This window comes from Channa argus, chromosome 11 (assembly GCF_033026475.1).
Source record: "Channa argus isolate prfri chromosome 11, Channa argus male v1.0, whole genome shotgun sequence".
Classification (NCBI taxonomy): Eukaryota; Metazoa; Chordata; class Actinopteri; order Anabantiformes; family Channidae; genus Channa; species Channa argus.
In genome coordinates, this window is record NC_090207.1 from 15,475,622 (window position 1) to 15,488,641 (window position 13,020).

General features: G+C 39.1%; 1 protein-coding gene across 2 annotated transcripts in view; it reads right to left on the reverse strand.

Moving 5' to 3' along the window:
• Positions 1-1,266: 1,266 nt before the first annotated feature.
• ssbp2a (single stranded DNA binding protein 2a) overlaps positions 1,267-13,020 on the reverse strand; it is a 47,698-nt gene continuing 35,944 nt past the window's right edge. The window contains exons 5-17 of one of the 2 annotated variants that reach the window (XM_067520399.1): positions 8,347-8,436; positions 6,624-6,683; positions 6,463-6,529; positions 5,571-5,641; positions 5,417-5,484; positions 4,950-4,998; positions 4,819-4,869; positions 4,679-4,733; positions 4,513-4,583; positions 4,239-4,317; positions 4,057-4,085; positions 3,863-3,961; positions 1,267-3,311 (exon numbers count right to left, since the gene is read on the reverse strand). In XM_067520399.1, the coding sequence (XP_067376500.1) occupies positions 3,282-3,311; positions 3,863-3,961; positions 4,057-4,085; positions 4,239-4,317; positions 4,513-4,583; positions 4,679-4,733; positions 4,819-4,869; positions 4,950-4,998; positions 5,417-5,484; positions 5,571-5,641; positions 6,463-6,529; positions 6,624-6,683; positions 8,347-8,436 (819 nt within the window). In that variant the 3' untranslated portion in view covers positions 1,267-3,281. The remainder of the gene's footprint in view (positions 3,312-3,862; positions 3,962-4,056; positions 4,086-4,238; positions 4,318-4,512; positions 4,584-4,678; positions 4,734-4,818; positions 4,870-4,949; positions 4,999-5,416; positions 5,485-5,570; positions 5,642-6,462; positions 6,530-6,623; positions 6,684-8,346; positions 8,437-13,020) is intronic. The other variant, XM_067520400.1, reaches the window with a different exon arrangement.

The window sequence follows — 13,020 nt, forward strand, 5'->3', positions numbered from 1 at the left end:
CACTTCAGTATAAAATTCCCACTATGCTTCTCTTTGAACTCATGTTTACCTGTTTTCTTTGCCTCTTTTCCATAAATACACATAAATGTCCTCTTCCACGACACGAAGATTACACAACAAAAAATGGAAGTTTTGGAGAAGCGGTAAGTTAAATTAAGCTCGATTCTGCTTTGTACTGATTGTAAATCCTGAGGACAACATACCGACTTCCATTCTCCAGAGGCTTCAGTAGCTCTTTATGGCCTGGATGTAAGAAAGCTCGTTGGTGCTGTATCATCATGTAACTTGAGGGAAATACTGTGGTATTTGTGGTTCTGTCAGAAGCTCACCCACACTTCCTTCAACTGTCTCCTGTTGTGCAAGATAAATTATTCCTTCTGTGGGTGATCACAGTCTCACTCTTTCTCTTTGTGGGTTTGAGGACAAAGAGGGAATGAAAGAGATGCACTCATGCAATATGAAACAATCAAACTATCTGACAAGCACAGTATACAGTATGTTATGTAATTTACACGTCGTGTTGTCATTATGGGGCTTAAGTTAATAAGTAGGCACATTTTACAGTGCAGATTATACAGTTGGCTATAGCTGTCACATTAAACCTTTCTGAAGACAATTCTTTTGATCTCATGCTGCCAAAGGATTCAGCTCCCTATCTTATACCATATTCCAGCCACAGTGCAGTGTATACATCAAAATGTAAGTCTGCTACTGCACTTCCTCCAGCTACTGTGATATGTGATCCATGAAAAAGAAAGGACTCAGTAAAATAGGAGGCAACAAGTGTTTGGATGGTTGGTTTTCTGATTAAACTGCATAGGCCTGGTTCACTTAAAGCAATAGTTTAAAAATAGGGAAATATAGATGTATACATATTCCCTATCTAATATAACGTTTGGTGACGAAGTTGATATCCCTCTCATGTCACGGGTGTTGGCTGTATCATAAATATTAAAGCGTTATTAATCGTAAATCTAAATCTCTGCCAGAAGTCTGTCTCCTGATTATCCCAGTAATTATCTGGTTACAAACCTTTTAATGTCTCTACTAGACCAAAATGTCAAACGTCATTAAGAGGCGCCAGCCCTCTTGGAATAAATAACAGTCAGTTTGTGTTGTTAAGGGTATCAGAGGTACTGCTCTAGTAGCAAGTTGGAAACATAACTTGTCTCCATGTAAAATGTCTACAACCACACTTAACTACAACCCAAACTTCTTGTCCACATCCCTGCAGGGCCTGCAAATAAAAGGAGCTGACACTTGGACTAAGGGAAGAGAAGCTTTATACCAGCAAATTCAAAAACCATGAAATACTTCTCTGTGTATTTACAAAAACATAATACAAGAATAAAAAAGAGAAAATGAACACATCACAAATGGAGTCCCACATAATGCCACAAACATAAAAACATGATCCAATTTACAAATGCATCTTCCTATACTCCCATTTATGGCTTAAATCTAACACAAAAACAAAGTAAAATACCTCTGTTCAGTTGATGGTGCATCAACAGTCCATCGCTCCTTTTGCGATAATTCTCTCCAGATATTTCTTTAAATAATCATAATATCAAATACACATACAAGACAGAGGAGCTACATTTGTGAGCTGTACACTTTGTAGTAAGGGAGGGGGAAGGAGCATGTTCATATCGACATGATGATAACACATCTTGGGCAGTGAAAAAGTTTAAAACATTGATTAAAAACAAGCTTATTTTGAATTTCTGTACCAACCAACCTTTTATATCACACCGAGATCACAGTTTACCCGGATGACAAGTTTGAGTGACCAAGGTGACTTCATAAGCTTTAGACTTACAGTTTGCTATCCATACTATTAACCTGTCTCTCACTCTTTTTAATATTTTCAGATATATCCAGACAATGTACCCATTTCTGTGACTCCAGCACGTAAATTGGCTACAGGTTTAATAAGTAGACATCAGAGAGTCCGCAGCAAACAAAAGCAACAAATTACTCATCTACAAGTTCATTGTCCTCTCTATTTAGGTAATGCTGTGTTGGCATATGAAAAAAAAATCTATTTTGCTGTTTCCATCTTAAACTTGTTGTCCTATGCCTGTGCATGCAACAGAATGTCAATTCAGAAGGATTCTTGGCAAACCACGCATTGCTCAGGGTCCTACAGTGTGATCACAACGAGGGCTTTCTGTTAAAAAGAATAAAATGCACCACTGCCCGATTCAATACACTTAGGGGTTTTGCTTCTACAATCTCACTTGCTTTGGTATGACCGGTAGCATTTGGTTGCTAAATGTTACCTAATATAACAAACATTAGCTATATAATGCTTTAAAAATGACATAATTAAGCCTCTTTACTGACTTTATGATTGCTGCAGTTTAACTTTGATTTAATATCTGTTCTTATTCTATAAATGTCACCTGTGGCAACATGGGCTAATGCACAACAAAATTTACACCGTCTCCCTTTAATCCTTGAACAAAGCCCATTTTTCACAGTGATCATTAACTGTATCTTCAAATTCAATATGCTAAAATATATTTCAGGTTGTGCTAAAGTTTTTTTGTAAATTTTGATTAGAGTTTCCACAAAGAGCTGACTTAGCTCTGAACTTCTTTTGCTTCAAGAGGACAGATGTGTTCAGCTGAGTTTGAGATGGAATTAAAAAGAACTTGTGTTATGAAACATAAAGCGCAATGTAAGTGGTCTTAGAATATCAAACAATTGAAAATATTTGCACAAGCCTCCAAATAAACCTAATTTTAATATGATTGTAAAGTATCTCAAATTCTCTATCCATAGTGAACACAGTTATTCTAAAACTGTCTATATCTCTTGTTCGCCAAAGATATAGACAGTTTGGCCATTTAAGGTTTAGGATTAATAGGATACTGGCCTTTTGTTTTTGGGCATGAACTCCATGATATGATGCAAAAGGCAGAAACCTCGGTCTGTAACTTGAGAGTGTGCACAGTCTCCTACACACTATATGCAAATATACAAAGAGTTCTCCTCTGGGTTGTCTCAATTTGGTTCCTTTGTACAGTGTCATAGCTGAAGAGGAAGAACTGATGAATGTAGCAGAGTCACCATTTAGAAAGGGAGAAGAAACAGGAGAGACGTGGACAGAAACCATGAAAGGGTAGTAGAGGGATTGAGCCAGGGGCAACTGTCCTGGCTCACGTGGAAGTGGAGAAGGAGTCACTGGCCTAGATGACATCATATCTGGTCTCTGCCTTTCACCAGTCCACACCAGTTTACTGAGCATCTGAGGTTATCTGCTTCCCAAATCTTCACACACTCATTGTCATGTTTGGAGAATACTGCAGAAATGAGATGGAGAGATTTTATTTAACAGTGTTGTGCACTAGTATGCTGAATTTGAAATCCCTCAAAAATGCTATGGATTAAGCCAGCTTTTTGCATGAATGCAGGAAATAACTTCTAAATGTTAAAGATTTGGAGAAATCCACCATTTGGACGTCCTATAGCACTCATTTAATTTAGATGTACTAATTTAAATGTTATACCGACATACAATGCCATCTTTACCTTAACTACTGTCACAACAAGGCAACCAGTGAATAGTCACTGCTCCTGGCCATACGGTCATCTTCAACATAACCCACATAAACTATAACTTGTTTTTATACAATTTTTGTTTATGTAAAAAACAAAATGAGAGCTAATGTCCATTATGCAGACAGTAGAAGATTTAAGATGTGTAAGTGTTTTACACAGCAAGTATTTAGTGCTGGCTGTAGATTCACATTTAGTGAGTAAAATCAATATTTTTGACATTTTTCTAAAATGGTCCAAACCATTAAACAGAACTACCAGTTTGATCCCATAAAGCACATAAAAATAAACTTACACTTTCATTTTGAAATGTGTTAAGGAAGCTTCCTCCCATCTCTCCATCCTCCCTGGGGGTTCCCGGCTGGTTACTCATACTTAGGTTACCAGGAGAGTTCTGTACAAAGGTAAGTCAATCGGTACTATAGCACAAGTCAGGCGTGTGTTGCAATTGCAAAGTCAAGGGTTAAAAAGGTCTATATTATTTCTTACCTTAGGGAGACTGTCCATATCCCCTGACCCTGAGAGAGGGACAGAGATACAAAGATAATATAAATAATCACATAAATGATAACAATCAAATAAATTAGCTTTTTGCACTATTTGACAATTAGTCATAACATAACCAGAGATTCCTTGTCAATTCAAGACACACAAGCTACTTGTTCCTGTACCTAATGATCCATTCATGTGATGAGGCTCCATTCCTGCCATTCCCCCTAATGGACCATCACCGCCAGCGCCCATAGGGAACTGAGTGGAACATACACAACATAATGATACATATATTCCAAAATGTACTTACTGTAAAACAGTAATTACACTAGACTAAGAGAAATGGACCTCTGTAACCTGACCTAACCTCCCCCCAACCCTCAGAAAATGTGTGATCTGCACAAACATAACATTGGACAATTTGATTTGATTTACTGACAAAAACTTTCTCACATTTGGTCGGCTTCCACCTGGAGGAACGGTGTTTATCATAGTGTACATGTTGTCACCAGAGTTGGTTGAATCTGCCAAGCAAAGGGAGAAACAATAAAGGAATAAAAGAGCAAATCAAATGTACCCCCCCCCCCAGACCCACCCCCCTCAACCCACACACCCATACCTGCTGGACTTGGCATTATTGGGGTCCCAGGTGGGCCGCCTCCTCCTGGAGGTCCCTGAAATTACAATTGTGGTTTCCAAAATATTCATTCTTGAACTGATGGGTCACAGTCTTTACAGCAGACAGAACCTTAAACTCACACTTTCTGCACCTACCACATAACTTCCTGGAGAAGCTGAAGAGTATGGGGTCTGCAAAACACAAAAGGGAATCATAAGGAAATGAAATACAAGTGAACATTTCTGTTTGGTTTCTTTGTTAGAGCACTTACTGAATTGGAGTTTGGAGGATTGGGCCAGGGTCTTCCCCCACTAGGTCCCCTGGAACATACAAATACACACACAGACACACACATAGGTTGTCTGCTGTTGGCAAGCTACTTTGCTTCTAATTCATTTGGACAGAGTTGGCAACAACAAGCTGTTCTTTTGCCAGAGAGAGGTGATGGGAACAAGTATGAAAAGAATACAAAGAAGAAGAAAGCCAGCACCCAGCTCAACCCCAACAAGTCTGAGAATCAAGAACATACAGTAAAATTGTACTGTATTTAAAAGCTACTGCACCTTAGTGAGTGATAAAGGACATTTGAGTTTATTGTTCTCCTGTTGAGTTAGGGAACTCAGGGGATTTTGCTCACCAAAAAAAAAAGATACAGGCCTTTTCATGTTTTGTCTTTTGTGCAAACGTAGTGCAGTGCTAACACTCTGTATGCCTGTCTATTATGTAAATGCCACTCACATGTTCATGCCAGGCATCCCCGGACCAACCAGGGCATTCAGTGGTGGCCGCATCCCACCTCCATAGTTCTAAAAAAGGAAAAAGAAAAAGCTAAAATGTCTACAAGCTAGTAAACAAATGTTGTAAATATCTGCACAAATCATTTGTTCTATACCTGGGGCCCAAGTGGTACCATGCCTCTGGGTGGAGTCATTCGCTGCATTGGTCCTGCCATATTTGGATGTCCTGAGACAAAGACAAAAAGGTCAAACTATCAGCAGCCATCAGTTTCAAAACACTGCATTTGGGATACAGGCTTTATCAGACTAGGGGAAATCTAGGGGTTTATCTTCTGTTCATTTTGGGGGTTTTGTATATTATATCTTTGTTTGGACATTTTAGTATTTTAAAACCCCAGAGGGACATGGATCTCTGAAATGCTGAGACCTGTGTGTCTGGCACCAAACTAGATTGAAAATTTACAGTTACTTTAATTACAGAGTTTTCTCATTCTAATGTTAAACTGAACAGTAACTAAACATGCTGAGGGTTTTTACATATGCATAATTTATGTGTTGCCTGGAGGAGTGAGTAGTTTGAGTAGATGGAAGTGCGGTTAAAAAACCCACAAAGGGACAAAACTAACAACTAATTCATCCTGCTAACAAGTAATTTCTGTGAAGCTAGAAGCTGATATATCTCATACTTCCATGCCGTAGAATACGCAAAAAAGAAAAACACACAAATATACTATACCATACTATCTCATTGGGAGACTTATTCCTTTCTTTATGATGACAAAGGAAGGTATATCTTATTTTTCACATCCCATAAAAAAATAGCCAAACTAAGCTCTAACTGAAGCATGCTCTGTGATAATCCAGAGGACCAAAAAAATGCAACTTCAGTATAAACAACAGTAGCCAAGTTCATCGTGAGTTTACCGTCACTAACAATAACAACGCCTGTTAGACTGATCTTCTGTGAATAAATGTAAAATCCTTCAAAGAAAATATCTTTATGTTAAAGGTAAAATATATACTAATTAACTGGATGTTGACAGGTACCTTGCTGTCTTGTGGGGTCGATTCCACTGGGAAACATAGGCTGGCTACCAGGGACTCCTCCAAGTCCCTACAGAAGAAAGTGGATATATCAGCAGCATTGTCATTGCCGTCCTACAGGTACTGTCCATTTCTATTAACTGCTGTGTGAGTGTGGCTCTTACCTGATTTGGTAACCGGAGAGGTGGTCTGGGTCCTCCAGGGTACCGAGGTGACATAAATGGCTGAAAACAAACAAACCAAAAAATGCAGGTTAAATTACTTAACACTGATTGAAGGAGCTACTATATGTACAGTATCGTAAGCATTCTGAGTTGCTGCTTGTCCAAGTCGAAATTATTCAACACTAGAACGCACTCAAGAGAGGGTGATACACAAGCAAAGTGTTTTAATGGAACATATATAAAATATATGTTGAACAAAGTCTATACTGTGCCTACTTTGAAATTAGATTTTAAAAAAGAAGAATCTTTAGGAAAACAAGGATGCATGACAGACTATGCAGTCCAGGGTTCCCACGCCAGGAGTCTGAAACCCCATTCAGGCTTGCATGGAGCACTATGGGAAGTTTTCAGTCTCCTAAATACGCCAGTCCCGCTGTGTAAGTCTAATATTGAGATCTGGGCTCACGTCCCTTTAGCCACAGTTCCATGACAGCACCGTGGGGAAGTAGACCACATTTTTATTATACTGCATTTATGGCAAAAGAACGAGGAAATAAAGGATGAGGTTTGCGAATAATGATGCCAGTTTATGTGTGAGAAGCTTTTTTCCAGCTGTGAGTGGGTTCTCGCCACAGACAGTAGCAATGCCATTGCTATGTCTGCTGAACCAACGCCACGGTGGTGAAAAATGTCCGTGTGCGGAGGCAATGTTTCAGCATGCCACTAGAGAGCAATGGTCCACTTGTTTTGATCAGTGCCTTCTCTTTAATCACCCCTCTTTTCATCTCTAAGCTGTGCTGAAGACCCATAATAGGAGAAGACACACAGATATTCATTTACTACAATGATTTGGAATAATTCTTATATGAATAAATAAATGCAACAGTTAATTATATAGAGTTTAAAAATGAGTGGATAAATTATAAAATCATTAATTAAGTCAGTTACTCAGAAACCTGTTCATATATATGTGCAAAAATGTGTGTCATTGCTCGTGTGCAGTAGCTCTTAAATGTGTCATGTTTTTCTCCCTTGCTAATCACAAAAATCAGCTGGTCCAGTGAAATACAATGAAATTTCTGGATTCTGATTCGAACTAGCAATATGGTAATTGTTGTATTTCTTTAAATGACAGGTTCTGATAGGACCTTGTCATCAAAGAACAAGTGGTCTTTAGAAGGAGATGTAAAAGGCTGTTCGGACTCAGTTTTGAGATATTTGAAAGAAGAGTGGAGAAATGTGTGTGAAGGCTATTGATCTTTTTGTCAGATGTGAGGGTTTGAGTTTGAATGATAACGAAGGTTAATCAATGTACAACTGGCAGAGTTCTTCTGAAGGAGAACGAATATGATATGTGGCGATGCTTCATGTGTGTTTTGTCGATGAGAGATTTTTTTCTAGTGTCAGAAAAACTTTTCTTTCGTCTTTGTGAAATGCAGAATGTACATGCAGAATGTACATGCAGAATGTACACATATTTGAAGGTACACTCATATATACATTTCAATATGTGTGAATTCTTTTGAATTAAGTACTTACATATGAGAAAGAAAAAAAAAACAGTAATTCACCAACACTTCTAGTAAGACAGGAGGCCCAGAGATGAACAATGGGTCATGAGTGTCCTTTTTATCTATCACTGTTTGTGTAAGTGACCTAGAGACCCATATCTGTGTGTGTGTGTGTGTGTGTGTATTTCTGTGTGTGTGTGTAGCCACTATACCTGAAAGAATCCTGGAGGGACTGGCCCGACTGGCATGCCCTCTCCTGGTTGAAGGTTCCCAAGGACAGGGCTAGGAGCTGCTGCAGCACTCTGAAAGAGGCACACGCATGTACACACACATGCAAACGCACAAAATGACATAGATTTAAACAGATTTTTCTCAGCAGGAATGGAAAACGACCAAGTATTGTTTTACTGCAGTATGACTACAATACAATACTGATCTTGCAATGAATAAAACAATACGAGAGTCATAAAACCAAAACAACAAAAATATCAATCCAAATATCTCCCCCATCTCTCTATCTTGATGTCTCTCCTTCTCTGGGATACTTCCTGTATCTGCAGATGCCCTGCCTTGCTGGCCCAGGTTTATTTTTATACCTTGTGTTTTTTGTTGTCCCAGACGGGTGGTGCTGGCACATTTCACCACTGCCTCTGTCTGCTTCCTGTAAGCATTGTGCTCCTAACTTATCCAAAGTTACCACGCAGCACAGACCTCATCCTCATTAGGAATACAGATATATATACATGTATCTGTATTCCTAATGAGGTGAAGTGTGTGTATTATCATGTGGGAACAGTGAGCACGTGTGTCTCTATGTGTATGTTTTTCTGTGTCTGGCCACTCTGTGTACTGTTTCTCTGATCTCCCTTCTCACTTTGTCTGTCTCTCTGAAGGCATTGGCTGGGTGTAAAGAGCTCCTGAGAAATTCACCCACAGTCTCTGAAGTTTCCGCCAGCTGACTTTTTAGGTCAGAGAGGAACAAGGTTTAATCAGAGCTGAGATAAAAGCAGACTGACGACACTCCTGTATCCTCCTCTGCTCCCCCCCACCATCCTCTCTATTCCCTCATCCTCCCTTATTCGTCTTCTTATCTCCCAATCGGCAACAGGGAACAGGATGCTGTGCAGGTTTTTTATTCCATATTCTGCTGCAAACAGAGCCTTTATTTGTCTCAGCAGATGAATGTGCAGATGGACACAGATGGATATTGTAGCTCCATGGTTCAGTGGTGAGAGACTGGATTTGCTTTGTTTGTGCGTGCCTATGTTTGTCAGAGTGTACAACATCATGCACAGCATCAAGTGTGTGCTATGTTTCGTGTGAGTCCCCCCCCCACCCCCTTTCTTTTCACACCCTGGATTACCCAGAATGCCTTTACTCCCTGGCAGCCTGGAGGTCTGCTGAGTTTGCCTTCACGAAAAAAAGGGGGGAGGGAAGGAGGAGAAAAGAGGACAAAGCAGAGATTATGAGCGTGCATGTGTGTGCATGTGGCATTGAGTGTGTGAGTGCACCTGATGTTTGTTTGTGTTTGTGTGGGAAAAGAAGAACTGGGGGTGGAAAAAAATCTACCTGACCTGCTGACAAAGCAGCATTTTCCAAATACAGCGACAAGGGAAAAACAACAACATGCCAGGATATCTGCTGCCCCTAAACCAGCACCATGGTCCATCTATGAAAAACAAAAACAACACTGGCAACAATGGTAATAACCATCGCTCAATATTACAAAAAATCGAATTGACCAATTGAATGGCTTCTTCAGAACAGAGGCCGTACGTATTTTTTCCAGTCAGGTCTCAAGACAACCGCAAGTAAATGCTTATTCTTGGCCTGACACAGTAACTTTGTGGAGTGTAAAACCTTAGAGGTGCAGGTAGGCAAAATCTTAACTTTCTCAAATGTAAAAAAAAAAAAAAAAAAATGCTAAATTCTCCAAACTTTTCCATTTAATACACATTTTGGCAAAACATTCAAATTGGCTACAGTATATGCATGCAAGATTACTGTACCGTACGAAATACTCATCTCTAACGTTGCAAATCTGATTTTACGTTGGACACAGAAAACTAACTAAATAAAAAAAGTTGGAAACCTTGATTAATCCTTGCCCATCTGTTATTTGTAATTTGTCATAGCCAATAAACCGTGGTATCTGTTGGGGTGTGAAAACAATTACTGTACAAGGAGTTCATAGGAACGCTATATCAAACCAAAAGCACTATGAGAAGAATCTACAGAGTCAGCCCAACAGGACAGTGATAACAACATCTGCATCCAAGTCATCAAAGAGGCAAACAGTCGATAAAGCTTAAGGATTTCTACACTTATAAGAGCTGGTATCTCTACAGACTGGGAGTGATTGTGTTAATTTCAGCTTACTTGTGGATGGTAATAGGGACTTATCTGAGCAGCTGTTAATGTTTATTGCACTGGTTACGACTTAGTATTAGAAAACCATTAACAGAAACATTAAACATGTGCTCAGAGCTTAGCTATACCTCTCCATTCAAAAACTGTGCAGTCATTCGTGGCTGTTGATAATTTGCGTTGACAGTGAGATTGCAGAGCGTCACCTCATGTAGTGTGACAACATCAATATTGCCAATTAGTTCATATTAGCTCCAGCACAGCAGTACGTTGACCAGGAAGCTAATATTTACTGTATTTTAATCTAAATTTGACTTGGTAAATTCCTGTTAGCCAGTTCTATTAAAATACTGCCAATCTCAACATACTTCAGCACTTAAACCTCTGTCAACATGAAAGGCACACAGATTGTAACACACTGTTAATGAGTCTATCATTTACACTTCTCACGCATCAGTGTTTACACTTTTCAGGGCCAGGAGAGGGAACAATGAGATATTGAGCTGGTGCCTTTAAACACTGATACACCATATTATAGATTTTGTAGACTATCATATATCATAGTCTACAATATGCTATTATGTAGTTGAACTGTAATTGTCAACAATGTCTTGACCATTTTTAGGACTCAGAGACCTTAATAAATTAAACCTCTCTCCCTTTGTAACATTATACAGTATTATTTACTACAAGAAATAATTTTAATCCACTAGGACTAATGCAACACCTTTGCATCCTGTCACAGCCCCTCCGAATTATCTGACCTCTCCCTTTATACCAGCTGAAGTATCTACTACTTGTTTGCTTCAGTGCTTTGCTTCCTCTTTTTTAGTTTGCTGGATTCTCTCTTTCTCTGCTGTCATTATAAAGATCCCACAGACTTCAGTCTTAACTATCTGAAAACAACACAATCAATTCATCCATGTTTCCATTCAGCAACCCCTTTACATTAAGCCTTTTGACTCATCAAATTGTTGAATGAGTTGCTCTTTTTATCACAATGTACTGTATAATACGATCCTTACATTAGTAGTTACTGGCATCGTAACTAAAAGGTGTGTGTGATGAAACCTGAGGCAGTGGAACAGCCTCCGCGTGTCCTCAGATGAACACCTGAATCTCCTAGCAAACACATTTGTTACATTAATTATTCAAACTACCGTCCTCGAGGAGAGAGCTACAGTATACCGGACATACACAACAACCTACAGAGTACATCACACTGCAATACTACTGAATGTGCACTAAAGTGCAGTGTCGACATAGAGAAGACAAAAAGATGAGTCTGAAAAAAAGTAAAAACTGATTTAAACATCCAGGGTTTAAAAACTATAAAGACAAGACTTGTTTTGTAATTTGTGTGCGACCTTTTCCTCAATTAGTAAATGTACTGTGTCACATGTCAACGTGAAAATGACTTTTCACAAGTTTAATTGCAATAAGTCTTTCCACTTTAATGCCCAAAGATGTTGTGTCTACCCTCTCACATGGATCTATTAAGCGTTGGTTGAAATATCACCAGCACTTTCAAAGGTAGTCATCTGTTAAAATTGCACACTTTTGACAAAATGGCGACTGCTCTTCTTTACAATGGAGCCAAAATGGTGCCCGTTTTACACTCGTTTTGCCCTTAAACACTCAAATATGCAGGATTAAAAATGTGAAAACACAGCAGTTTGGTTAGGGTTAGAAAACAGGTGGGTTAGGTTAGGGTTAGGCGAGTGATAAGATGCATCTCCTAAAACCGTTTTTTCGAGAACAGTACAAACAACAATATTGTCTCGTATTTCATAGGAGAACCGTCTCTTGACTTCTCCAAGCACTGGTTCAAATGCGTGAACACTAAAACAAACAAAAGGAAGAAGCAACACTGCGTCGTTATAATGCTACACATTCGTAGCCATGTGTAATCTTTCTGCATCCAAAATGATGCACTTGACTGATATACAACCAACCTTAATCACACTTTGGCATCTTTTGCTCTCAGCACTGTGAAATATTGCGTTGACTCATAATGAACAAAAGGATAAATAAACATGTAAACTGAAAACATTGTAAGTCAATGTTTCGATGTTTATTTCCTGTAGAAAATACAACAATCTGCTGATGGAACTGTAGACGCTTAAATGTAGTGCAATTACACTACAGTTCACTACTTTGCAACCTAATCACACTTTCCCAATTGTACATTCACACTACACTAATCCCATCAAACTAAAGGGCTCAGTAATACTTAATGAGATAACTCACAGACTCTTTTATTCCTGTATGTTTACCTATTATGCTCCTCGCTAATGTGTGTGTGTAATGCATGCATTCAGTCTGTGTATGTGTGTGAAGGTGGAGAGTCATCTTCATCCAAGACCAAGAGACACTCGGAGACACGTGAGTGGAATCTCAAAGGGCTTTGTTCATCTCCACTTTCTCTCCCTTTCTTCCTCTGCCTCAACCTGCGTTGGTCGCTGTCTGCTTTCTCCACCTCTCTGTCTTTCACACTTTGCTTTTTACACAAACAAGCT